Source organism: Carica papaya, chromosome 6 (genome assembly GCF_054855325.1).
Source record: "Carica papaya isolate Zhongbai chromosome 6, ASM5485532v1, whole genome shotgun sequence".
NCBI lineage: Eukaryota > Viridiplantae > Streptophyta > Magnoliopsida > Brassicales > Caricaceae > Carica > Carica papaya.
In genome coordinates, this window is record NC_142314.1 from 11249681 (window position 1) to 11274990 (window position 25310).

The following is a 25310-nucleotide window of genomic DNA, read 5'->3' on the forward strand; positions in this document are numbered from 1 at the left end:
CAGATTAGATCGCGATGAACGATCTAGATTAACTCTCTATTTAATCGCGATCGGACGGTACATATTAAATGCGATGGACGGCTCAAATTAAATGAGAACGGATATAAATAACCCCATTCACACCAAACCCTAACCCTAGCCGCCAGCCACTCTAGCCGGAGAAGAAAACCCAACCGCCAGAAAGGAGAGCCGCCATCATCCGCCGCCGCGTCGGAGCTACTTTCGACCGCAAAAAAAGGTAAAAATTTATTCCTTTACTCGGAATTCAATTTTAAACACCTCTATGACCAAATAGGAGCAAAAGAGCCGACCAATTGGCCGTAAACCGTGGGCAAAGCTCGGCGGCGGCGCCACCGCGGGAAATTTCACAAAATGCCTTCGATGAGGCCCTTTCCAATTCCCTTTCGGCGTAATTTTTCATCCATTGTGACCACCTTTTCGTTCTCTACAAGTTGACAGGAGTAAAACATCCAACCGCAACGTGAGCCGGAGGAGCCATCACACTGGAGAGCCCCGCCACCGGTGAGTTTCAGTTTTTTGTGCTTTTTTGGCAAACCGATGCCTCTTAACGTGTGTTCTTGCAGGGATCGATGCAAAATCGGCCGAATTCAACCGAAAATGGCCGACTCGAGGTGGACCGTCGCCACGGGCGACGTCGACGTCGCGAGAGTGGAATTGGCGAAAATTGGACCTTATGGCTAATTTTGAAGTTTTTTAGGACATTTATAGGTACTTATAGCGCGTTTTAATTTTCGAAGAAAAATTCAGGAAACTCAGGGACCGCTAGTAGACGCAGTCAACAGTTTAGCCTTTCGGGCATCAAAATGAGTAAGAATCTCTCACCCTATCATCTGTTATGGACTTGAAGTTTAATTTTAAATAATATGGTATTTCGTGAAACTTAGAAAATATTTATAATTAGTTATGGGTTACTAATAGAGTTAGAACCGAAAATTGTTCTCTGTTGATTTCTGTTGATTTATTTTACAGTTTAAATGCATGATAGTATCTGATTTATCGATTTTATGGTTTCAATGCATGTATTGCTGCCTTACATGACTACTGTTAAATTGGAAAACCGAGATATGATTGCATTCCCTGATGCTTGTTTGTTTGTTTATGTGATCACGGTTGATTTGAAAAATGGAGATTAAAGAAAAACGGAAAAATTGTGTGATTAAGTGAATGGATGAAACGACAGCCTTATTGAATATCCTGAGAGATGGTGGACGGACCGGGTACAATAGGGAACCCTATCATGAACGTTGTTTTATACCGGACGGGATATCGAGACTTGGTAATTTGGCATTCATACTAGATGGGGCATAGGGACGACCTGTTTCGTCCTCATACCGGACGGGTATTAAGATTTAGTGGTTTGACACTCATACCAGACGGGGTATTGGGACGACCATTTAATTGAGAATGTTGAAGGAAATGGTTCACCCACTACATCCCTATGAACCCCCATGGATACCAGTAGGTCGATAAAAGGAAATGTTGTTGTTTGATTTATTGAATATGGATTTATAATGTGTTCCTGTTACCAATTACATATGGAATCATGATAAGTACTATGTTATTGTCTTTATAGGTTGCTTTTATAAATTTTACTGCGATAAGTGGATGGTAAATGTTTTTATTATTAATAAATGTATTTGTTTAATTAAGTACTTCATTAGTTATTTCGATTTTCTACCAACCTTCATTTCTGTGTCGGTAAGTAGCGTGATATTTTTACTGGAGTAGTGTAGCTCATTCGTTATTTAACTATTTCATATCAAGAGAACCAGGATCCAGAACCCGATCCACAAGAGAGTTGCGAGTAGGATACCGCTTTTATTTATTTTCTATTTATTTATTATTATTATTTTTTTCATATTTCTTTCAAAATGTTAATTCTCGTAATACTATTTGGGACTTTAAGTTTATATGTGAGAAATGTAAACCTTAGTTATTTATTTTGTTTCCGCACTTAACTTATAATTTATTTCTTTGAACATTCTGAAGTTGTTACAGTTGGTATCAGAGTTGCGTTTCTCGGACCTATTTCTTACACAAAATCCTTAGGAAACACAAAAAACAATGAATTATCACTCAACCATTTCTTGTGAAATGTAGGTACAGATAGATGAGGAGAGGAATACCCCTACTAAACGAAACAGCCCGAGAGGGTTCACTTAGAGAGGATGTTGATCGGTTATTTGAGATAGTGGAGAGACTCATTATTGCCAAGTAGGCTCGGGAGGAAAGAAGGGAGCTACCTGACCCTCCCTCGCTGCCACAGGTTGAGCCACCCCTGCAGCGGGAGGATCCTGAACCACTCCGATATGACCTTGCTTCTCCACAGTACCACCCGGAACCACAACAGTATGATCCGGTGCCCGAGCCACTGCATCACTTGACACCACTACAGTACAATCCGGTGCCTCCACCGTATTATCAAATACCACTGCAGGACCATCCAGTCCATCCTCAGCCCAGTCCAGTTCCCTCATCCATGGGACATAGCTCCTCTCATGATGGACCTAGACTACAAAGAAAGATATAAAAGACTAAATCCTTCTACTTTTGCAGGGAGATCATCCTTTGAAGAGGTCGAGTTCTGGTTAGCTGAGACAGAGAATGCCTTTAAGACCCTCGGGGTGATCCCCGAACAGATGGTCATCCTTGTTACCTACATGCTAGTGGGAGAAGTAGACTGCTGGTGGCAACTCAAGCAGACCACCCTGCTCTTTCCAGTCACTTGGGAACAGTTTCTGACGGCCTTTCATGTAAAGTACCTCCCAGAGCATCTCCAACATATGAAGAAGATGGAGTTTGCACACTTGGTCCAGGGGGATATGACTGTATCAGAATATGCTCGTAAGTTCTTAGAGTTGGGTCGATATTCTCCTGAAAGTATGATGGATGAAGGCATGAAGGCTAAAAGGTTCAAGTGGGTTCTCCGTTTTGAGATCAGACAACAATTGTTTGTGCATGAGCTCAATACTTATTCGGCTGTTCTGACCAAGATACAGTTAGTGGAAAGGAACATTCACACCTTCTCTCAAGCAGCAGGGAGCCTCATGTCCTCAGCCCCACATCACAGACCAGCACCTAATGCACCTATTCAACAGAACAAGAGACCTAGGTCGATGACTCAAGCTCTCCCTCAGGTTCCAGCAACAGGACGCGACAAGATCTGTCAGCATTGTGGCAAAGATTATGGGGACTGACCCTATTATCGCCTCAACAACACCTGCCGCATATGTGGTAGCGCCCAACATTATGCAAGGGAGTGCCCGAGGAACCAGAACTAGACCATACCTCCTATCTAGGGCAGGGCTTACAATGTAACACCCAACCCTTTTTTTTATTAATTATTATTGTATGAATATAATTGTTATTTATGTAATTTTATATTGAATTTAATTTAGTTTAATTTATTTTAATGAAAATAATAATAATAATAATAAAAAGGGGTAAAAATTATTTAAGGATTTAATTGAAAATAATTTTGGAGAAAATGGGTGAAAATTTGGGTTTTGGGGGTATTTTTTGAAAGAAAAATTAGAAATCGGGGGTCAAAATATAATTTTAAAAAATTGTGCCACGTCAACTGCCCGGTCAGCAACCCCGGCCAACCAGGACGCGCTAGGTGGTAGAGACGCTGACGTGGGAGGCCACGCGGGAGGGAGCCACGTGGGTGATCCGCGTGCACGCGATCGAATGGTTGAGATTTGTTCCCGTGCCCACGGACGGCCCAGATTGCGTCGTGCACAGACGGCCCAGATTGAATCGTGCACGGATGGTCCAGACTCATTTCTTATTTAATCGCAATCGGATAGTTCAGATTAAAAGTGATGGACAGCTCAGATTAAAAGCTGATGGGTATAAATAACTTCATCCGCACCCAAACCCAAACCCTAACCCTAACCGCTAGAGCCCCTCGCCGGAGAAGACAACCCAGTTACCGGGGAGCCGACCGCCGTTGTACCGGAGCAATTTTCAGCTGCCAAATGAGGTAAAAATTCTACTCTTTGCTCAGAATTTGATTCTAAACCCACTTATGGCTAAATCGGAGCGAAAGCACCGGCTAATTGGCCGAAAAACGTCACCAAAGCTCAGCGGCACCGCCGCGGGTATCTCGATTTTTGCCTCCGATGAGGCCCTTCCTGATTCCCATTCGATGTGATTTTTCCACCATTGTGATCACCGTTTCCTCCTCTACAGGTTGACCGGATCAAAACACTCAACTGCGACGTGAGTCGGAGGAGCCGTCGCACCGGAGAGCCCCACCGTCGGTAAGTTTCAGTTTTCTGTATTTTTTGGGCTGACCGAGGGCCTTAAGTGTGTTTTCTCATAGAAACCGATGCAAGTTTGGCTTAATTCGGCAGGAAACAGCCGAAAACAGCCAACCCGAGGCGGATCACCGCCGTTCGCGGCGGCGCCGTCGCCGTCGCCGGCGCACGGCGGAGCTGCCGTGCTAGAATTCTGAATTTGGCCGAGTAGGCCCTGAGTCTGATTTTTGGGTAATTTGGGACATGTGTAGGTACCGTAAGCGCGTTTCAGTTTTCGGTAAAAAATTCAGGGAATCTAGGGACCGCTCGTAAGTGCAGTGAAAATCTAGTTTTCGGCATCAAATTAAGTAAGGATCCCTCATCCTATTTCCTATCATGGAATTGAAGTCTGAATAAATGATAATACTGTATTTTGTACAAATTAAATAGATATGCATAATTAATTACAGTTGCTAATGGAGCCCGAAACGGACATATTTCTCTGTCAATTCCTGTTTGATTTATTTTACAGTTTAAATGCATTATGGTATCTAGTTTATTTATTCTATGGTTTTGAATGCATGTACCATTGCTTACTTCACTATTTTTTGATTTTGAGAATCTAAGATATGCTTGCTTTGTTGGATGCACATTACTCGTGTATGTATTCATGTTTGAGTTGGTAACGGAGACTAAGGACAAATAGGAATGGGATGAGATTTGATAAATGGATAAGATGATAACCTCACTAGATATCCTGGGAGATGGTGGACGGACTGGGTTCATAGGGAACCTTACTGTGAACGTTGTCTCATACCGGACGGGGTATGGAGACTTGGTCATTTGGCGCTCATACCGGACGGGGTATGGGGACGGCCCGCTTCACTCTCATATCGGACGGGGTATTGAGGTTTATTATTTTGACGCTCATACCGGACAAGGTATGGGGACGGTCCTGGAATTAAGTTTGTTAAGGGGAATGGTTCACGTGTAGCGGGGACCCCTATGAATCTCCGTGGATACTAGTAGGCTGATAAAAAGAGGTAAATTGTTGTTTGATGATTTGAATATAAAAGTATGATATGTGCTATGTTACAGATATTGTATGAATTCATGATATTTATAATGTTATTATTTCCATAGGTTGTTTTTATAAATCTCACTGCGGTAAGTGTACGGTAAATAGTTTGATTATTGATAAATGAATTTGTTTAAAATTTGTGCTCCATTGGTCGTTTTTGGTTTTATACCAACATTTATTTCTGTGACAGTGATATAGTGTAATGTCCTTACTGGGCTAGTGTAGCTCATTCCTTATTTAACCATTTTAGATCAAGAGGACCTGGTTTCCGAGCCCGATCCACAAGAAGAAGGTGAGTAGATGCTAAATACTTTATAGTTTCCTTTATTTTTCTCATTTCTCGTATTTCCTTTAGAGAACTTATTTCGTGATATTGTTTAGTACTTTAAGTTATTGTGTAAGGGATGTTAACCTTAATCTTTTATTTCGCTTCCGCACTCAGATTATTATATGTATTTCCTTTTGAATTTCTGGGGTCGTTACATATAATCTCACTCAGTAGGATGCAGAAGCCAACATAAACGTGGTACATGGTATGTACACTATATGTAATCATCTTGCTCATGTCTTGATTGATACTGGTGCATCGCATTTATTTGTTTCACATGTTTGTGCATTAAAATTAGATGTATTACCTAAAAAATTTGATTATGTGTTGTTTGTGTATACTCTTGGGAGTAGGACACTATTGGGAGAGGTTGTATGCAGGGCATGTATCATAGATATAGCAGATAAAAAATTGAGTGTGGACCTAATAGAAATTGACACGTGAGACTTTAATATAATTTTAGGAATGAACTGGTTAGCGGCATATCACGCCACTGTACATTGTTTTAGTAAGAAGGTTGTATTCAACCCTCCTAATGAGGAGTCATTTACAAATTAATAAAATCGTTTAACATTTGTTCACTTATGGCAAATTTTCTTATTATCAAGTACTTTAACCCAATTGCTTTCTCTAATTAGGCAAACCCAAGAAAAAAATTTGTATTCAAGAGATTTCGATAGTCCGAGACTTTCCAGATGTGTTTCCAGATGAATTACCTGGACTGCCAGTGGACAGAGAAGCCGAATTCACTATAGGCCTTCAGCTAAGCATCCAACCTATTTCAGTTGCTCCTTACCGCATGAGCTGTGTTGAGATGGAGGAACTAAGGAAACAGATCACGGAATTGCAAGATAGTAGATTCATCCGACATAATGTGTTCATTTGGGGTGCCAGAGTCACATTTGCAAGAAAGAGAGATGAGATGTTGAGGTTATGTATTGATTACAGAGGTCTGAACAGGGTCACGATCAAGAACAAGTATCCCCTCTCCAGGATTAATGACTTCTTTGATCAGTTGTAGAGTGTCCAAGTCTTTTCAAGATAGACCTGCGTTCAGGTTACCATCAAATAAAAATCAGGGCAGAAGACATTCCCAAAACAGCCTTTCGAACCAGGTATGGACATTATGAGTTCCTGATCATGCCATTTGGACTAACCAACACTCCAACCATCTTCATGGACTTGATGAATAGAGTTTTCAGACAATTCCTGGATTAATTTGTCACTGTGTTCATCGACGATATCTTGGTCTATTCAAAGAGTAGAGAGGAACACGCTCACCATCTTACTCAGGTTTTGCAGGTTCTTAGAGAGAAGAAACTGTATGCAAAGTTGAGTGTGGGTTCTGGCTTGAGCAGACTACCTTCCTAGGACACATCATATTAAAGGATTGAGTGTTAGTGAACCTCGAAAAAATTAAAGCAGTGCTCGGATGAGAAAAATTGACATCGGTTAAGGAGATCCGTAGCTTTCTGGGGATGACAGGGTATTACCGTAGTTTGTCGAAGGGTTTTCTAGTCTAGCTGCTCTTCTGACTCAGCTCACAAAGAAGAATATCAAGTTTGAGTGGAATGAGGATTGTGAAATAAGTTTTTCAGAATTAAAGAACTGGCTGACTATTGCACCTGTGTTGGCCTTATTGAGCAGATCGGGTGGATATACAGTTTACAATGATGCCTCATATTTATGGTTGGGTTGTGTTTTGATGCAACATGGGAAAGTCATAGCCTCTGTAATGACCCCGGAACTATCCAAAGGAAATAAAAGATAATTAAAGTGCGGAAGCGTAATAAATGTTCAGTGTTTACATGTCTTACACAAATAACTTAAAGTACCAAATAGCGTTACAAAATTCACTCTTTTGAAAGAAACACAAGAATAAGGAAATAAACGGAAAATAAAAAAATCTAGCATCTACTCGCAATCTTCCTACGGATCGGGCTTTGGAACCTGGTCCTCTTGATCTGAAATAGTTAAATAAGGGATGAGCTACACTAGTCCAGTAAGGATATCACACTATATCACCGACACAGAAGTAAAGATTGGTATAGAATCAAAATACTAATGGAGTACGTAATTTAAATAAATTTATTTATTATAAATAAAATTATTTACCGTTTACATACCGTAATGGGATTAATAAAAATAACTTAAGCAGACAATTAATATCACACAGATCATAGTTTTATTTAAAATCAGCAACAACACATATCACAAGTCTATATACATTGTCAATAAACCAAATAATAACTGTCACTTTTTTCACTAGCCTACTAGATTGGGGTTCATAGGGATGTCTCCGCTCTACGCAAACCCTTTCCTTTAACAATCTCAATTACGGGTTGTCTTTATACTCTGTCCGGTATGAGCACCAAATTATTAAACCCCAATACGCGAACCCTTTCCTTTAATAATCTCAATTACGAGTTGTCTCCATACCTCGTCCGTTATGAGGGTAAAGCGAGCCGTCCCCATACCCCGTCCGGTATGAGCGCCAAATTATCATGTCTCCATACCCCGTCCAGTATGAGACAACGTTCATGGTAGGGTTTTCTATGTACCTGGTTCGTTCACCATCTCCCAGGATATCCAGTAAGGTTACCATCTTCATCTATTCATTCTCCCACACAACTTTTCCATTTCCCGTTAGTTTCCACCAAATCAACCATAATCACATAAGCAACAAACATGTATAAGGAAATACAATCATATCTTAATTTTCTAACTAAACGGTGATCACGTAAGACATCAATACATGCATTCAAACCATAAAATTAATAAATTAGATACTATCATGCTTTTAAACTGTAAAATAAATCAACAGAAATCAACAGAAATCAATAGAAAATAATTTTCAGTTTTGACTCCATTAGCAATCCGTAATTAATTATGCACATTTATTAAATTCACACAAAATACTATATTATTATTTATTTAAATTTCAATTCTATGATAGGGAATGGGGTGAGGGATCCTTATTCGATTTGATGTCCAAAAAGCTAAGCTGTTCGACTGCGCATATGGGCGATTTTCGGGTTTCCTAAATTTGTTTTTCGAGAATTAAAACACGCTAATAGTACATACAAATGTCCCAAAAAAATTCAAAATCAGTCCCGAGGCCCACTTGGCCAATTTCAGAATTCCGGCACGGCGGCTCTGCCATGCTCTGGCGACGGTGCTGCCGCCCGCGGTAGCAGTCCGCCTCGAGTCGGCTGTTTTTGGTCGTTTTCGACCGAATTCGGCCAATTTTGCATCAATTATTGCGAGAAAACACGTTAAAGGATCTCGATTGGCTTAAAAAATATAAAAAATCGAAACCAATCGGTGGGGGGGCTCTTCGGTGCGGCGGCTCCTCCGGCTCACGTTGCGGTTGGGTATTTTGCTCTGGTCAACCTATAAAGAAGGACATGGTGATCACAACGGTGAAAAAATTACATAGAACGGGAATCGAAAAGGGTCAATTGAGGCATTTTATAAAATTTCTCGTAGCAGCGCAGCTGGGCTTCGCCCGCCTTTTCCAACCAATTGTCCAGTTTTTTTGCTCCAATTTGGCCATGGCTGTATTTAAAATTAAATTTTGAGCAAAAGAGGAAGGTTTTTTTTTTACCTTTTTTGGCAGTCGAAAAGGGTTCTGGTGTGGCGGCGGGTGGCGGCGGTCTCCTTCCCGACGGTCAGGTCTTCTTCTCCGGCGAGGAGTTCTGGTGGCTAGGGTTAGGGTTTGGTGCGAATGGGAGTTATTTATATCTGTCAGGTTTTGATCTGGGCTGTTAATCGTATTTGATTTGGACCCTCCGATCGTGATTAAATAGGGAGTGAATCTGGACCGTTCATCACGATCCAATCTACGCCATCTATCACGATCTAATCTGAACCGTCCAATCGCATTTGAATCTGGCCGTTCGATTGCATTTGGGAGGGAGTGCATCCAGGTCGTCCGTGCGCGCGAGAACATACCTGGGTCGTTCGATCGTGGGCATGCAGATCGCCCGCGTGGCATCGCGTCAGCGCCTATTATCACCTGGCGTATCCAGGTTGGTCAGGACTGCTGACTGGGCATCCTACGTGGTAATTTTTTAAAAAATTGTATTTTGACCTCTGGCTTTTTATTTTTCTTTTAAAAATACCATCAGAACCTAAATTTTTACCTTTTTTCTCCAAAATTGCTTTCAATTTCATCGTCCATCAATTTTATTTCATTTTTATTCTAAATTAAAATAAAAATAAAAATAATTGAAAAATTATTTTATTACATTTAGAATAAAATCCTAAATTATAAAAAAAAATAAATTTCGGGTGTTACACTATGAGTTCAGCAGTTGAAGAGTCATGAGAAAAACTACCCTACCTATGACTTAGAACTTGCCGCAATTATTCATGCATTGAAGACTTTGCGCCATTATTTGTATGGATGGACTTTTCATATTTATACCAATCATAAGAGATTGAAACACATATTCACTCAAAAAGATCACAACATGCGTTAGAGAAGATGGATAGAACTCCTCAAAGACTATGATTGTGATATCATGTATTACCCAGGTAAAGGCAACATGGTAGCCGACGCACTCAGTATGAAAAACGCAGGTGCATTAGTTCATTTGATGGTTTCAGAATGCAGGCAGATAGGGACTGCACAACAGGTTCGACTTTAGGACTTGAAAAGAGTCACATGTTTGAGCCACCTGACTGTTCAGTCGGAGTTAATTCAGAGAATAAAAGAAGCTTAATCCGTCGATTCCACCATAGTAGCACTCAAGAAAGATGCAGAACAAGGAGTTAACTCAGAATTCCAAGTCTTTGCTAATGGGTTACTCAGATTTCAGGACAAAGTGTGTGTTATAGGTGACAATGAGTTGAAAATGGACATCATGACAGAGGCCCATAGCTCAAAATTTGCCATGCATCCCGAAATTACTAAGATGTATCAAAGTATGCGACCCCAATTTTGGTAGAACGAAATGAAAAGAGATATAACTGACTTTGTTTCTAAGTGTTTAGTATGTCAGCAGGTCAAGACAGAGCATCAACGCCCAGATGGGCTACTTCAGCCATTACCAATTCTGGAGTGGAAGTGGGAACATATCACCATGGATTTTATGACAGGATTGCCTAAGGTACGCTCAGGACATGATGTCATTTGGGTAATTGTTGACCGGCTTACCAAGTCTTCCCACTTCTTGGCCATCAGGATGACCGATTCCTTGTACAAGTTGGTAAGAATGTACATTCGGGAAATAGTCAGATTACATAGAGTTCTAGTGATAGTAGCATCCGACAGGCACTCCAGGTTCATTTCTCGATTCTGGTCTACCTTTCAGCAAGCCATGAGAACGAAACTGTCCCTTAGTATTGCATTCTACTCTTAAACTAATGAACAGTTAGAAAGGACAATCCGTACACTTGAGGATATACTCTGAGCTTATGTTCTTGACTTTGGGGGCTATTAGGATGACCATCTACCCCTGATAGAGTTCGCCTATAACAACAATTACCAAGTAAGTATTGACATGGTTCCGTATGAGGCATTGTATGGCCGCCCATGTAGATCGCCGATCTGTTGGGAAGAAGTGGGTGATAAGAAACTGTTCGGCCCAAATATTGTAGAGGAGACTATAGCCAAAATAATTAAGATCAGGAAGAACATTCAGACGACTCAAAGCAGACAGAAGAGTTATGCGGACACCTAGATGAGGGATTTGGAATTTGGAAAAGGTGATTGAGTGTTCCTTAAGGTCACTCATTTCAAGAAAATTAGTAGGTTTGACAAGATGGAGAAACTAAGCCCCCAGTTTATTGGGTTATTTGAGATCTTAGATAGAATTGGTACCACAACCTATAAACTGGCGCTGCCTTCAGAACTTTTCAAGGTCCATAATGTGTTTCATGTGTCTATGCTACGCAAGTACAACCCGGATTCCTCTCACGTCTTAGCCCACGAGCTTCTTTCCCTCCAAGAGGATGTGTCATACGAGAAAGTATCGGTCAATATTGTGAACCGGAAGAGCAAATTACTCCGCAACTGGAAAATTCCATTCGTTAAGATTATGTGGCAGAATCACACACTGAGAGAGGCCACATGGGAGCTAGAATCAGACTTCAGATCCCAATATCCTCAGCTATTTGATTGAGAGAGAGAGAGAGAGACAAATTTGAGGGACCAAATTTCTTTTAAGGGGAGAGCGTTGTAATGCCCAAATTAATTTAATTGTAAATTAAATTAATTATAAATATAATTTTTTAATTTTTTTAATTTTAATATAGTGTAAAAATAAAGAAAATGTGATGGATGAAGAAATTGAAAACAATATTGGGAAAAGAGGTGAAAATTTGGGTTTTGGAGATATTTTTGAAAGAAAAATCAGAAACTAGAGGTCAAAATACAATTTAAAAAAGTTTTACCACGTAGGATGCTCGGTCAACAGCTCCGACGAACCAAGATGCACTGCGTGGCAACAGATGCTGACGCGGTGCCATGTTGGAGGCCATGCAGACGATCCGCATGCCTGCGATTGAACAACCCAGATCCGTTCCTGCGCCCACAGACGACCTAGATGCGTTCCCTCCCTAAACGTGATCGAAAACCAGATTTAAACGCAATCAGACAGTCCAAATTAGATCGCGATGAACGATCCAGATTCATTTTCTATTTAATCGTGATCGGACGGTTAAAATCAAACGTGATGGACGGTCCAGATTAAATAGAGACAGACATAAATAACCCCCTTTATATCAAACCCTAACCCTAGCCGCTAGCCACCCTCGCCGGAAAAGAAGACCTAGTCGTCGGGAAGGAGAGTCGTCGCCACCCGCTGCCGTGCCAGAGCTACTTCCAACTGCCAAAAAAGGTAAAAATTTCTTCATTTGCTGGGAATTCAATTTTAAATACCCCTATGGTTAAATCGAAGTAAAAACACTGGTTGATTGACCGAAAATCGCGGGTAAAGTCCGGCGCCACTGCCGCAGGGAATTTCACAAATCGTCTCCGATGAGGCCCTTCCCGATTCTCATTCGGTGTAATTTTTTCACCATTGTGATCAACGTTTCCTTCTCTATAGGTTGACCGGAGGAAAACAGCCAACCGTAATGTGAGCCGGAGGAGCCGCACCAGAGAGCCTTGCCGCCTGTGAGTTTCAATTTTTTGTATTTTTTCAGTCAATTGAGGCCCCTTAACGTGTTTTCTCACAGAGATCAATGTAAAATCGGTTGAAAACAGCGCAGCGGCGGGGCCCCCATGTCGAAATTCCAGAATTGACCAAAATTTAACCTTAAGGCTGATTTTGGAATATTTTTAGGTACTTATAGCGCGTTTTAATTTTCGAAGAAAAATTCAGGGAATACGGGGACTGCTAGTAGGCGCAGTCAATAGTTTAACTTTCCGGGCATTAAATTGAATAAGAATCTCTCACCATATCATCTATTATGGAGTTGAAGTTTAATTTTAAATAATATGGTATTTCATGAAATTTAGAAAATATGTATAATTAATTACGGGTTACTAATGAAGCTAGAACCGAAAATTATTCTCTGTTGATTTTTATTGATTTATTTAACAGTTTAAATACATGATAGTATCTGATTTATCGATTTTATGGTTTGAATGCATGTATTCCTGCCTTACGTGACTACTGTTAAATTGAAAAACTGAGATATGATTGTATTCCTTGATGCATGTTTGTTTGTTTATGTGATTATAGTTGATTTGAAAAATGGAGACTAAAGGAAAACGAAAAAATTGTGTGATTAAGTGAATGGATAAAACGAAAACATTACTGGATATCTTGAGAGATGGTGGACGGATCAGGTATAATAAGGAACCCCACCATAAACGTTGTCTCATACCAGACGGGGTATCGAGACTTGGTAATTTGGCACTCATACTGGACGAGATATGGGGACGACCCGTTTCATCCTCATATCGGACGTGGTATTGAGGTTTAGTGGTTTGACACTCATACCGGTCGGGGTATGGGGACAGTCTTTTAATTGAGAATGTTGAAGAAAATGGGTTCACGCGTACCGGAGGCATCCCTATGAACCCCTATGAATACCAGTAGACCGATAAAATGAAATGTTATTGTTTGATTTATTGAATATGGATTTATAATGTATGCATGTTACTAATTGCATATGGAATCATGATAAATGCTATATTATTGTCTATATAGGTTGTCTTTATAAATCTCGCTGCGGTAAGTGGATGGTAAATTGTTTTATTATTAATAAATATATTTGTTTAATTAAATACTCTATTAGTTTTGATTTTTTACCAAACTTTATTTCTGTGTCGGTGAGTAGCGTGATATTCTTACTGGACTAGTGCATCTCATTCCTTATTTAATAATTTTAAATCAAGAGGATCAGGATCCAGAACCCGATACATAAGAGGGTTGCAAGTAGGATACCAGTTTTATTTATTTTTCATTTATTTATTTATTTTTTTCGTATTTCTTTCAAAATGTTAATTCTCGTAATACTATTTAGAATTTTAAATTTACGTGTGAGAAATGTAAACCTTAACTATTTATTTCACTTCTACAATTAAATTATAATTTATTTTTTTAGATATTTCAGAGTTGTTACATATTCGAAAAGAAAAAACTATTTATTATTAACCCAAATAGTAATAAACAAAATTTCAAGTCATTGTTATTTCAGATATTTCTCTTGCCCATCTCATCTTTCTCATGCCCATCTCAATGGCTTTGTAAATATTTTTAAAAATCAATTGGCACAGTTGTTCATAATCAATCATTTAATATTTTTAAGAATCAACACATGCTTTCAATAAATATTTTATTAAAATAGTTTAGATAAATAGAAAATTTGTGCTTTCAAGAAATTTTTTTAAAAATTACTTTATTTAAAATAATAATTCTATTTATTTATTTATTTAGTTGATTATAAATAAATACAAGAATGGTTATCTATTAAATAATTTTCTCTATATAAAGGTTTAAAACAGTACTCTTACTTTTAAAAAAAAATCTCATAATATTTAATACATAAATTAATTAAGTCATATTTTAAAATTTTAATTAAAAAATTTATTTAATAAAATGAAGCTGCAACAAGTATGTATGTATTTTTTATATATTTAATAGCAGCTACATCATATATATATATATATATATGTATGTATTACTTTATTCTTTAACGATAGATGAGAGCCGTTCCCATAATTTACGTTTCCCACCCCCGCCAAGAATCGGCCGTCGCTATCTGATAAAAACTAAAATAAAACCAACCAACTATTAAAATTTAAAAAACCAAATTAAAATTGGCAGCTAGTGAAAAACTTTTTAAAAAATTCAGTCCTGCCTCATGTAACGGCCCCGAAAATTTAAAATGAAATATATATATTAAATATATCAAATGCGGAAGTGTAATAAAAATTTTGATTAACATCCCTTACACTAAAACAAAAAACGTGCTCAAAGTATAAAAGAACAAACTAACTAAAAGAGATACTCGAAAATAAGAACTATAAATATAACTACGGAGTCCTTAGGCATCCCCTTCGCCGTCTTCCTGCGGAACGGGCTCGGGAACAACGTCTTCCTGATCTGAAATGGTTAAATAATGAGTGAGCTACACCAGCCCAGTAAAGACATCACACTATCTCACTGCCACGGAAGTAAAGGTGGGTAGAAAACACAACAGACCAATGGAGCATGATTTATAATAAACTCGTTTATTAACATAAAAACCTTTACTGTCCACTTACCTCGGTGAGGTTCATAAAATAACATATGAAAGCAATAACATTATCATCATCATGAAATCATATGAACTGTATAACAAAATACTTACCACGCCTTTGCATCTCAATCATTAAACAATACATTTTCCTCATTTACCAGCCTACTAGTATCTATGGGGATCCATAGGGGTCCCGCTATCCGTGAACCCTTAACATTTATAACCTGATTCCAGAGCCGTCCCCATACCCCATCCGGTATGGGCGCCAAAACCATGAACCTCAATACCCCGTCCGGTATGAGGGAGAAACGGGCCGTCCCCATACCCCGTCCGGTATGGGCGCCAAAATACAGAAGGTCTCCATACCCCGTCCGATATAAGAGGTCACGTTCCCGGTAGGGTTCCCTACGGACCCGGTCCGTCCACCATCTCCTAGGATATCTAGTCAAGCTGTCCAAATTATCCATTTATCAATTCACGTAACCTTTTATTCCTTTTTTCCTCAGTCACCATCATCAAATCACACACAAACATGCAAACCAGTAGTTTATGCCAAACAAGACAACACAGTACATCGGGTTCTCAGTCATTCAGCCCATAATCAATAGAACAATGATATATGCACACGAAACTATGAAATGAAAACATCAGACATCATACTGCATTCAAAACTGTAAAATAGAACAAACAACAATTGACCGACAAATACACCAGACTCGGGCTCCATTAGCGACCTTAAACAATTTCACACATCTATTGATTCATGAAATACCGTTTTATCATTTATTGAACTTTAATACCGTGATAGGAAATAGGGTGAGGGGTCCTTACTTGTTTCGGGGTCTGAATACGGCTCTACAGTGCGCCTACAGGCTGTCCCTAATTTTCCCTGAATTTTTTTCCGGGGAGCTGAAACGCACTACTAGTACCTGTACGTGTCCCAAAAAATCCCAAATTAGACCTAGGGCCCCTTTCGGCCAATATCGCAATTCCGGCACGGCGGCTCCGCCGTGCTCCGGCGACGGCGCTGCCGTTTGCGGCGGCGATTCGCCTCAAGTTGGCCATTTTCGGCCGAATTCGGCCACGCTTGCATCGGTTCCTACGATAGAACAACCCTAGGGCCCTCGGTGGGCCGAAAAATCACGAAAAACTGAAACTTACCGGCGGTGGTGCTCTCGGGTGCGGCAGCTCCTCCGGCGTGAGTTGCATTTTGATGTTTGGCTCTGATCAACCTGTAGAGAAAAGAACGGTGATCACAGTGGTATAAAATTTGCATCAAACAGAGGTCGGGAAGGGCCTCATCGGAGGCAAAAATCGAGGAGGGACGCGGCAGCACCGCTGGGTTTCGGCTGAGTTTTTCGGCCGTTTGGCAGGTGGTTTGGCTCCGGTTTGGCCATAGGCGGACTCAGCGTCGAAAAACGAGCAAGGGGGAGAAAAATTACCTCGATCGGCGGTCGGAAACTTCCCCGGTGCGGCGGCGGGTGGCGGCGGTCAGCTCCTCCGGCGTCTGGTTCTTCTTCTCCGGCGAGCATTGGCGGCTAGGGTTTCTTTGGTCAGGTGTGGGTGGGGGTATTTATACCCTTTGCCTTTTAATCTTGACCGGCCATCAAGATTGAATCTGGGCCGTTCGATCGCAATTTAATTGGGATTAAATCTGGGCCGTTCATCGCAATGCAATCTGGGCCGTCCGTGCCTGATTGAATCTGGGCCGTCCGTGCGCGTGAATCTGGGCCGTCCGTGCGCGTGGGAATGGATCTGGGTCGTCCGATCGCACGCACGCGGATTGCCCCCGTGGCCCGTCCCCTGGTCAGCGTGTCCTTGCCACGCGGCGCGTTCTGGTTGGTCGGGGCTGCTGACCGGGCCGCTGACGTGGCTGCTGACGTGGTGCTGATGTGGCACAACTTTTTTAAATTACATTTTGACCCCCGGTTTCCGATTTTCTTTTCAAAAATACCCCCAGAATCCAAAATTTCACCCCTTTTTCCCAAAATCAATTTCAATTAAATCCAAATAATATTTTTACCCAATTTTATCATTATAATTATTTTTATTTTCATTGAATTAAATTAAATTAAATTAAATAAATACCCAAATAAATAAATAATTAATTAAAAAATAAAAATAAATAAATAAAATATTTATTATATATATAAACTGATAAGGTCAAAAACCAGTAAACATCTGCTGCGCCATCTCTCTTCCAGAATCAAATTCTAACACGCTTATTTTCTTCCATCACATCTTCTCTGTCACCACTTCTCGACGGAAAACAAAAAATCATGCCTTCTTCACTCTCTCCAGCACCATGCCAGCAATCGCAATACATCGAAACTCTCTTAGACTCTGCACGTCCCTTCCTTCGCGGCGAGCTCCACAAGGTCGATGACAACCTGCCTTCTCTTGTCGCTCTTTTGCGCTCTGTTGGTGCGGGTGAGTGCTGGCACAAGCATGGCAGTTTTCTGGACCATCTGGTTGACATTTACCGCATTCTTAAGATATGGAATGCACCGGATTCTGTCTGTCTTTGCGGTCTCTTTCACTCTGCCTACTCCAACTCTTATGTAAACCTCGCTATCTTCGATCCTTCTACGGGTCGAGATGTTGTCAAAAGTTATGTTGGTGAGGCCGCTGAGCGTTTGATTCACTTGTTTTGTATTGTCCCAAGGCAGTCTTTGATCCATGACGATCTTCTCTTCACATATTCTGATACCGAGCTTCTCGACCACCTCCGGTTTTCGGAGATTTCATTGAAGAATGCGAGGGAGAAGGGATTCTTCGACAAAGAAGAAGTTTGGAGGAAGAAATTGACTTCAATTTTACCTGAAACTGGGATTGTAGTGAAGCATATAAAGACTGGAGAAGATGTTCTGGTCACGAGAAGGATGGTTGCCGTTTTCCTTTTGATGACCGTAGCTGATTTCAGTGACCAATTATTTGGTTTTCAAGATATACTGTTCGATAACTTCGATGGGCGGCTTGAATTTTCAGGGAACAATCATGTCGCTCTGTGGCCTGGAGATGGAAAGCCTGGGCTGTGGATGAATTCAATATCCAGGATGGGGGCGATTTACAGTTTGATAGTTAGGGAGGAAGAGATTTTAATTGAAGAGAGGAGATGGGTTGGTGATGTTGAGGTGAGAAAGGAGAGAGATGAGGAGATAAACCTTGTGGTACCTCCAGTTTTTGAGTTCTGCACTAGGGTTTTGGATGCAAAGGAGCAGATAGAGGCAAGGGACTTGTATTGGGAAGGTGTTTGTGATATTATGTCTAAGAGAGGGTTGGAAGGAGCCGAGGATTTGTTGATGAGGTGTATTGAGAAAAACCCATTTGTTGGAGAGCCGCATGTGGTGCTGGGTCAAGTTTATTTATCACAAGGAAAATTTGAAGAGGCTCAGAAAGAGGCCGAGAAGGGGTTGACCCTGTTGTTGGAGTGGGGTAGTCCTTGGGACAAGAGGATGTCGTGGGAAGGGTGGATTGCTTGGTCTAGGGTTCTTTTGATGAAAGCTAAAGAGAAATCATGGCCACAAACTTCTTGGGGGATCCTAAACTTAGGCCTTGTTAGGTAAAATACTTCATAGCTACTCATTCTAGTTTTCTTTTGGTATGTTCTGCAAATGGTCTACTCTTATATATTAAGTAAAACGCATAAAGTGCAGTATATATTCATCTTGGATGTTGCAGGAGACTTCTCTTGATGTCCTTGTTTGTTTGTCCAATATAGTTGAACAAAAATATGTATAACAGTCTTATTATTGCTTTTTTTGGATGCTACAATTGCAGAACACAATTTCTTCATTCATTAAAATCCATTAAGAGCTGAACTTGATTAATTAAGAGATGGCTAATATCATTACTAGGTTTGTATTAGTGATGGGCTTAACCTCTCTTATTTCTGTAAGTCCTCAAAAATCTTGCAAAAGCATCCTCTCTGGATGGTTAGGAGTTTCTAGATCTTCAGTTTTGGCAGTCATTCATTTGATATATTTCTTGCATTTGTTTAAACGTTAATTTTAGATCTTTAATATGAAGACTAATAGAGGAACCAAGTATATGGTCTAATTCATTGCTTCCTCTTCTTTGCTGTACATTTGGAATAATTTAAACAGAAGACCTGGTTAACCTTGCATCAGGAAAGCTTTGAAGACATGTAGTCTGTTCTTATACAGTGTATAGAGATTGAGGGCTTGCCATGGTTCTTTTTTATTAGCTTGCCAGATCAAATGTGCAATTCTGAGGTGAAGGAAGGTAGCAATACATGGGTATTACATGTAGTCTGTTCTTATACAGTGTATAGAGATTGAGGGCTTGCCATGGTTCTTTTTTATTAGCTTGCCAGATCAAATGTGCAATTCTTAGGTGAAGGAAGGTAGCAATACATGGGTATTGCTTAAAAAAGCAAGAAAATATGCAGCCTTTGGTCCAATGAAATAAACAAGGAGTCTGTTAAGGGTCCTCAGACAGTAGCCTGTCCAGTAATTTGTGTGATGTGATCTAAGAAAGCAACATCTAATACTTCTTTCCCTCTCTGCAATAGAGCATCAAGAACAAATTTATGAGTGCTTAATTCATTGTTCACTCATCTTTTACTCTTTAATTGAAAGCTTCTCCACTTGAATTGGAGCTATATCTAAAGATCTGTGTATATTTTTGGTTGTCTGACCTCTGGTTGCAAGTATTTTACGTGCAGCTTCCTTAGTTGCATGATCTATGTCTATTTGTCACTTGCTCGAATTTACAGTTTATGCAGAGATTCAACTAACTACTGCTTCCATTAGAAGATGCCCTTCTGAAAGAATTATAAAGCATTTATAGGCCTTTTGTTTAATAATTTTCATACATCCTAGTAATCCGGAAGAAACAACCAAGTATATCCTGGATCTCCCGATGCAAACTGCAGCATAGTGAACTTCGTCACTGTTAGGAAAAAGAAACTAGTCATAAACATATTAGGCACCTTGTTTCATTGCACTACATAATGAAACAGTTTTATTTAACTAATCCTAGATTGAGGATATCCCATGCCAAGATTTCTCTTTAGCCTTGATCAACAAAACCCCAGCCCAAGAGATCTAAACCCCTCCAAGAGTGTTAACTCCTTTTTCAGCCACTCTCTCAGCCTCCTCAAAATTCTCTTTTGTCAGATAATGTGTGGTTCCCCAACGAATGGGTTCTTCTCAACACACCTCAATAACAACTCTGCTCTATCGAACCCCTTGCTATACACGTCAGAAACAGCTTCCCAGTACAAGTCCCTTGCCTCTATCTGATCAGTAGCATCCAAACCATGATGCAGTTTTCAAAAACAATTGATGGCACTACAAGCTCAATATCCTCATCTATGTCTTTGTGATTGTGTATAGCGCCAAGACTTTTCCTCTTTTCCATCAAAATCTCCTATCTTACTATCAAACAGTAAAGAGCATCCATCCTTGATATCATATTCATCCATAACCCAGGCTTGCAATCTCCAAGCCATAAAGTAGTGTAGTTATTCCCTGAAAACCAGAACCAGCAGAGCGTAAGACTGAGACAATACCAGCCAAATTGTTGTCTACTTTCTGCAGCTGATTGCAGAGGAAGGAACCGTGGACTCTAGGAAAGCTTGCAGGTATTGCCTTTCCTGGAATGATGTAGGAGAAGGAGAAGACCCATCTTTTGCCCCATTTGGCTTTCTGATTTGGGTAAGACGGTGTAGAGAACTTAGATGAAGATAAGAGAGAACTTGGTTATATTAAACCAGAAGAAGAGGACAAGTATAAGCTTCTCTTGTTTTATTCTTTCCAACGGCTTGGTTTTTTTTTTTTTTTTGGAAGCTAATCAACACGTTCACAAAGCTTTCTCTTTGACTGACTTATTTGCGTATAAGAGATGAAGCTTAGCGTCCATTTGGCGGCGGATGTGCATCCCCTGTTGCCTCTTAGCTAGCAGATGTGTTAAAACTGTTTTTAAGTATCTGGTAAAACTTGCTTAATTAATTGTATTATAAATTAAAAATAAATATAGAAATAACGAAACTTATATAATGATTTAAATATTATTATTTATCTTTATTTATATAAAATTTAACTTAAAGTTTAAAATAAATATTTGTTTAATGATTCACAATAAATATAAAATTAGTGATGATGGAGTAATATTATATTTTTATTTTAAAAGTATTTTATTTATTAATAAATGAAACAATAGATATTATTTATTGATTACAATACAAGTCATTTGTCAAAAATATCTAATTTTTAGTTTTTTATTTTATTTATAAATGATATTTTATGCTCAATCACCTCTTGTTTCAATCTAATTCAACACAGTTTTTTTCGTTAAATTAGAGTTTTAGCCCTACTTATATTAGATAATTTGATCTTATCTCGAATAATTAATTAATACCGTTAATTAGTAGTCAATTAAAATAAATTTATATTTATTTGTAGGTAAATAATAAAAAATATTCAAATAAAAAAAATGTATAATTTTCTCCTTATTTTGTTATAATATTCTTTATTGTTCGTAACTGGTTTCTTCTATTTATTGGGTTCATCGAAATAAAATAATTCTTATAAGTATGCTTATAAGGAATTATCGTAACAAAATGTAAAATAAAAACTTATATTATTTCAACAAATACAATTACTAATAGATTTCTAATCTCACTCATTTTCCTTTGTTAATCTCCCGCATGCAAATTGATTATATGAATTTTCATCTTTTATTGTTTACAATCGAAATCGAATAGTTAGTAATATTTCTTTTTTTGTTACCCATTGAATCTTGGTGATTTGTTGAATTAAAATTTTAACAAGAAGCTGGTTAAAAGTAAAAAAAAAAAAAAAAAACTAAAATCTTACTCAGCAAAGTCTGAGTTTAAGTTAGTAGAAAACAAGAGTGAGTTTGAGCAAATTCAAGGTTTGGTTTTTAAAAATTTATCTAAACTCAGACCTGTTATACATATATATATATATTAATTTTTTATTACTAAATATAATATAATAAATATAATAAATATTAATATATTGTAGATCAGAAACTTCTTCCCTAAAATTTTAGTGATTGAATTTGCACTAATGAAAACCATAACTTCGAGACATAAGATGTGATATTCAGATATTGAATGAAATTCTCTCGTTCTATTTTATTCAGTAGGACTAATAATTGATGTTGATAAAAAAGTTTTCATATTCATAAATATAATTAATATATTATTATCTATATTAATAAATATATTTTAATTTTTTTAATGTAAATATAATTATATTAATATTAATATAATAAACCAAATGAGTTGTCTGGGTTTGGACTCTATATAGTGTAGGTGGGGGGGATTTGGGTTTTTGATAAGATCCATCTCCAACCTATAATGTTTATATAATTAAAAAGGCATATTTTAGCTTTCAATTTGGCTAAAATTATTTTAATTTTTTTTATTTGACTGTAAATTGCTTTAGCGAAAGGCTACAACCAAATAACCGGTAAAAATGTTTGAAAATTACTTTCAACAAAAATATTTTTAATGTAATAAAAATAATACAATATTTAGTAAAACTTAATATGTAAAATATTTTAATATAAAATATTATGTTACAGAATTAGGAATAAATTTATCATTATAATTGTTTAACTAATATTAGTGCAATAGCCGGACCCGAAAAACGACTCGAAATAAAATTTTTATTAGTTAATTATTAATTTAAAATAATTAATTAATTTATTTTATTTTTATTTAAATAGAATTTTGAGAAAAAATAAATTAGAGACGAGATCCAAAATAATTTTAAAAAAATAGGTGAAAATTTAGGTTTTGATGATATTTTTAAAAGAAAAATTAACAACATATGGGTTAAAGTGCAAATAGAGAAAGTTCGGTCAGGTAGAACTGACTAGTCAGCAGTCTCGACGAACCGGAGCGCGCCGCGTGACAAAGTGCCCTGATGTCGGTGCCACGTGGGAGGCCACGTTGGCGATCTGCGTGTCCTGCGATCGGACGACCCAGGATCGATCCCATGCGCATTGATGGCCCAGATTTGTTTGCTCATTAGGCGCAATCGGACGGATGAGATCGATCGCGATGGACGGTCCATATCAATACGAGATGGTTATAAATACTTCGCATCATACAGGCACCTAAACCCTAGCCGCCAACCCCTGCCGGAGAAGAAGAACTAGATATCGGAGAAGGAGGCCGACCGTCAACTGCCGCCACACCGGATGTAACGGCCCCGAAAATTTAGAATGAAATATGTGTATTAAAAATGTCAAATCCGGAAGCGTAATAAAAATTTTGATTAACATCCCTTACACAAAAAAACTAAAAACATGCTCAAAATATAAAAGAACAAACTAATTAAAAGAGATACTCAAAAATAAGAACTATAAATATAACTACGGAGTCTTTAGGCGTCCCCTTCGCCGTCTTCATGCGGAACGGGATCGGGAACAATGTCTTCCTGATCTGAAATGGTTAAATAAGGAATGAGCTACACCAGCCCAGTAAAGACATCACACTATCTCACCGCCAAGGAGGTAAAGGTGAGTAAAAAACACAAAAAAGACCAATGGAGCATAATTTATAATAAACTCGTTTATTAACATAAAAACCTTTACTGTCCACTTACCTCGGTGAGATCCATAAAACAACATATGAAAGCAATAACATTATCATCATTATGAAATCATATGAACTGTATAACATAATACTTACCACACCTTTGCATTTCAATCATTAAACAATACATTTTCTTCATTTACCAGCCTACTAGTATCCATGGGGATCCATAGGGGTCCCGCTACCCGTGAACCCTTAACATTTATAACTTGATTCCAGAGCCGTTCCCATACCCCGTCCGGTATGGGCACCAAAACCATGAACCTCAATACCCCGTCCGGTATGAGGGTGAAATGGGCCGTCCTCATACCCCGTCCGGTATAGGTGCCAAAACACAGAAGGTCTCCATACCCCGTCCGGTATGAGAGACCACGTTCTCGGTAGGGTTCCCTACAGACCCGGTCCGTCCACCATCTCCCAAGATATCTAGTCAGACTGTTCACATTATCCATTTATCAATTCACATAACCTATTTGCCCATTTTTCTTGGTTTCAATCATCCAAACACACACAACATATAAACCAGTAATGGACACCAAACAAGACAACACAGTATCAAATTCATCATAATACAAACCATAATAAAAGAAACCATGATTCATGCATACGAGACCATAATATAATTATATCAAATATCATGTTGCATTTAATACTGAAAATTAAATCAAATGATAACAGACCAACAATGTATCAGACTCGGGCTCCATTGGCAACTTTAATCAATTATACATTTATAAAGTCACACAGTACAGTTTAATTATTTATTTAGCTTTAATACTGTGATAGGAAATAGGGTGAGGGGTCCTTACTTATTTGAGGGTCTGAATACGGCTCTACAGTGTGCCTACAGGCTGTCCCTAATTTTTTCTAAATTTTTTTCTCGAAAAATTGAAACGCATTACTGGTACCTGCACGTGTCCCAAAAAATCCCAAATTAGACCTAGGGCCCCTTTCGGCCAATATCGCAATTCTGGCACGGCGGCTCCGCCGTGCTCCGGTGACGGCGCCGCCGCTTGTGGCAGCAATTTGCCTCGGGTTGGCCGTTTTCGATCGAATTTGGCCACTCTTGCATCGGTCCCTGCGATAGAACAACCCTAGGGCCCTCGGTGGGCCGAAAAATTGCGAAAAATTAAAACTTACCGGCGGCGGTGCTCTCGGGTGCGGCGGCTCCTCCGGCGTGAGTCGCGTTTTGATGTTTGGCTCCGATCAACCTGTAGAGAAAAGAACGGTGATCACAGTGGTATAAAATTTGCATCAAACAGAGGCCGGGAAGGGCCTCATCGGAGGCAAAAATCGAGGAGGGGTGCGGCGGCGTCGCTGGGTTTCGGCTGGGTTTTTCGGCCG

The 25310-nt window shown here is 39.0% G+C and overlaps 2 protein-coding genes and 1 pseudogene across 4 annotated transcripts; 2 read left to right on the forward strand and 1 right to left on the reverse strand.

The window, feature by feature from the left end:
- The first annotated feature begins 2813 nt into the window (after positions 1-2813).
- Positions 2814-3218, forward strand: LOC148253309 (uncharacterized). Its single transcript, XM_088223323.1, has one exon. The coding sequence runs from the start codon at positions 2814-2816 to the stop codon at positions 3216-3218; it is 405 nt and encodes a 134-aa protein (XP_088079449.1).
- Positions 3219-17535: 14317 nt separating this feature from the next.
- Positions 17536-19938, forward strand: LOC110826241 (E3 ubiquitin-protein ligase). 3 transcript variants are annotated; one of them, XM_022056849.2, is made up of 2 exons: positions 17536-18932; positions 19477-19938. In XM_022056849.2, exons 1-2 carry the CDS (start codon positions 17650-17652, stop codon positions 19487-19489), a joined length of 1296 nt encoding a protein of 431 aa, XP_021912541.1. In that variant the 5' UTR covers positions 17536-17649; the 3' UTR covers positions 19490-19938. The 3 variants fall into 3 exon arrangements, with proteins under 3 accessions (XP_021912541.1, XP_021912540.1, XP_021912543.1); XM_022056848.2 differs by having other exon boundaries at positions 19501-19938; XM_022056851.2 differs by lacking the exon at positions 19477-19938 and having other exon boundaries at positions 17536-19136.
- A 225-nt stretch (positions 19939-20163) lies between these two features.
- Positions 20164-25310, reverse strand: part of LOC148253310 (uncharacterized) — a 44027-nt pseudogene continuing 38880 nt past the window's right edge.

Coding starts and splice junctions, on each gene's coding strand:
- LOC148253309 (XM_088223323.1), top strand. CDS start 2,814: ATGGAGTTTGCACACTTGGTCCAGGGGGATATGACTGTATCAGAATAT.
- LOC110826241 (XM_022056848.2), top strand. CDS start 17,650: ATGCCTTCTTCACTCTCTCCAGCACCATGCCAGCAATCGCAATACATC. Junction 18,933..19,500: donor CTAAACTTAGGCCTTGTTAG/GTAAAATACTTC, acceptor ACCTTGCATCAG/GAAAGCTTTGAAGACATGTA.